Source organism: Penaeus monodon, chromosome 23 (assembly GCF_015228065.2).
Source record: "Penaeus monodon isolate SGIC_2016 chromosome 23, NSTDA_Pmon_1, whole genome shotgun sequence".
NCBI classification, from domain to species: Eukaryota; Metazoa; Arthropoda; class Malacostraca; order Decapoda; family Penaeidae; genus Penaeus; species Penaeus monodon.
The window spans coordinates 41,774,330-41,774,540 of record NC_051408.1 but is presented as its reverse complement, the minus strand read 5'-3'; the positions used below and the strand labels follow the sequence as shown (position 1 = coordinate 41,774,540).

Sequence of the window (211 nt, the reverse complement as noted above, 5' to 3'; positions counted from 1 at the left end):
CTATGTCGCGTGGGTCAGGCCGTGAACGTGGCGGTGGATCGCTTCGTGACGGTCGGAGAGACGATAGCGGACGACAACCCCGAAATCAAGGTCGAGATGTACGAGGCCTGCAAGGAAGCCAGGGCGGCAGGTGAGTCCCGCGGGGGGGGGGGGATTGTGGGTGAGTCTTGTGGGTCAGTGAGTGAGGGAATGAGTGGCAGGTGAGTCCCGC

At 63.5% G+C, this 211-nt stretch overlaps 1 protein-coding gene across 1 annotated transcript in view; it reads left to right on the top strand.

The window, feature by feature from the left end:
• Positions 1-211, top strand: part of LOC119588089 (alpha-catulin-like) — a gene marked incomplete at both ends in the record, with an annotated part of 86,154 nt that continues 85,943 nt past the window's right edge. The window contains 1 exon segment of the mRNA XM_037936798.1: positions 1-130. Within this exon segment, the coding sequence (XP_037792726.1) occupies positions 1-130 (130 nt within the window).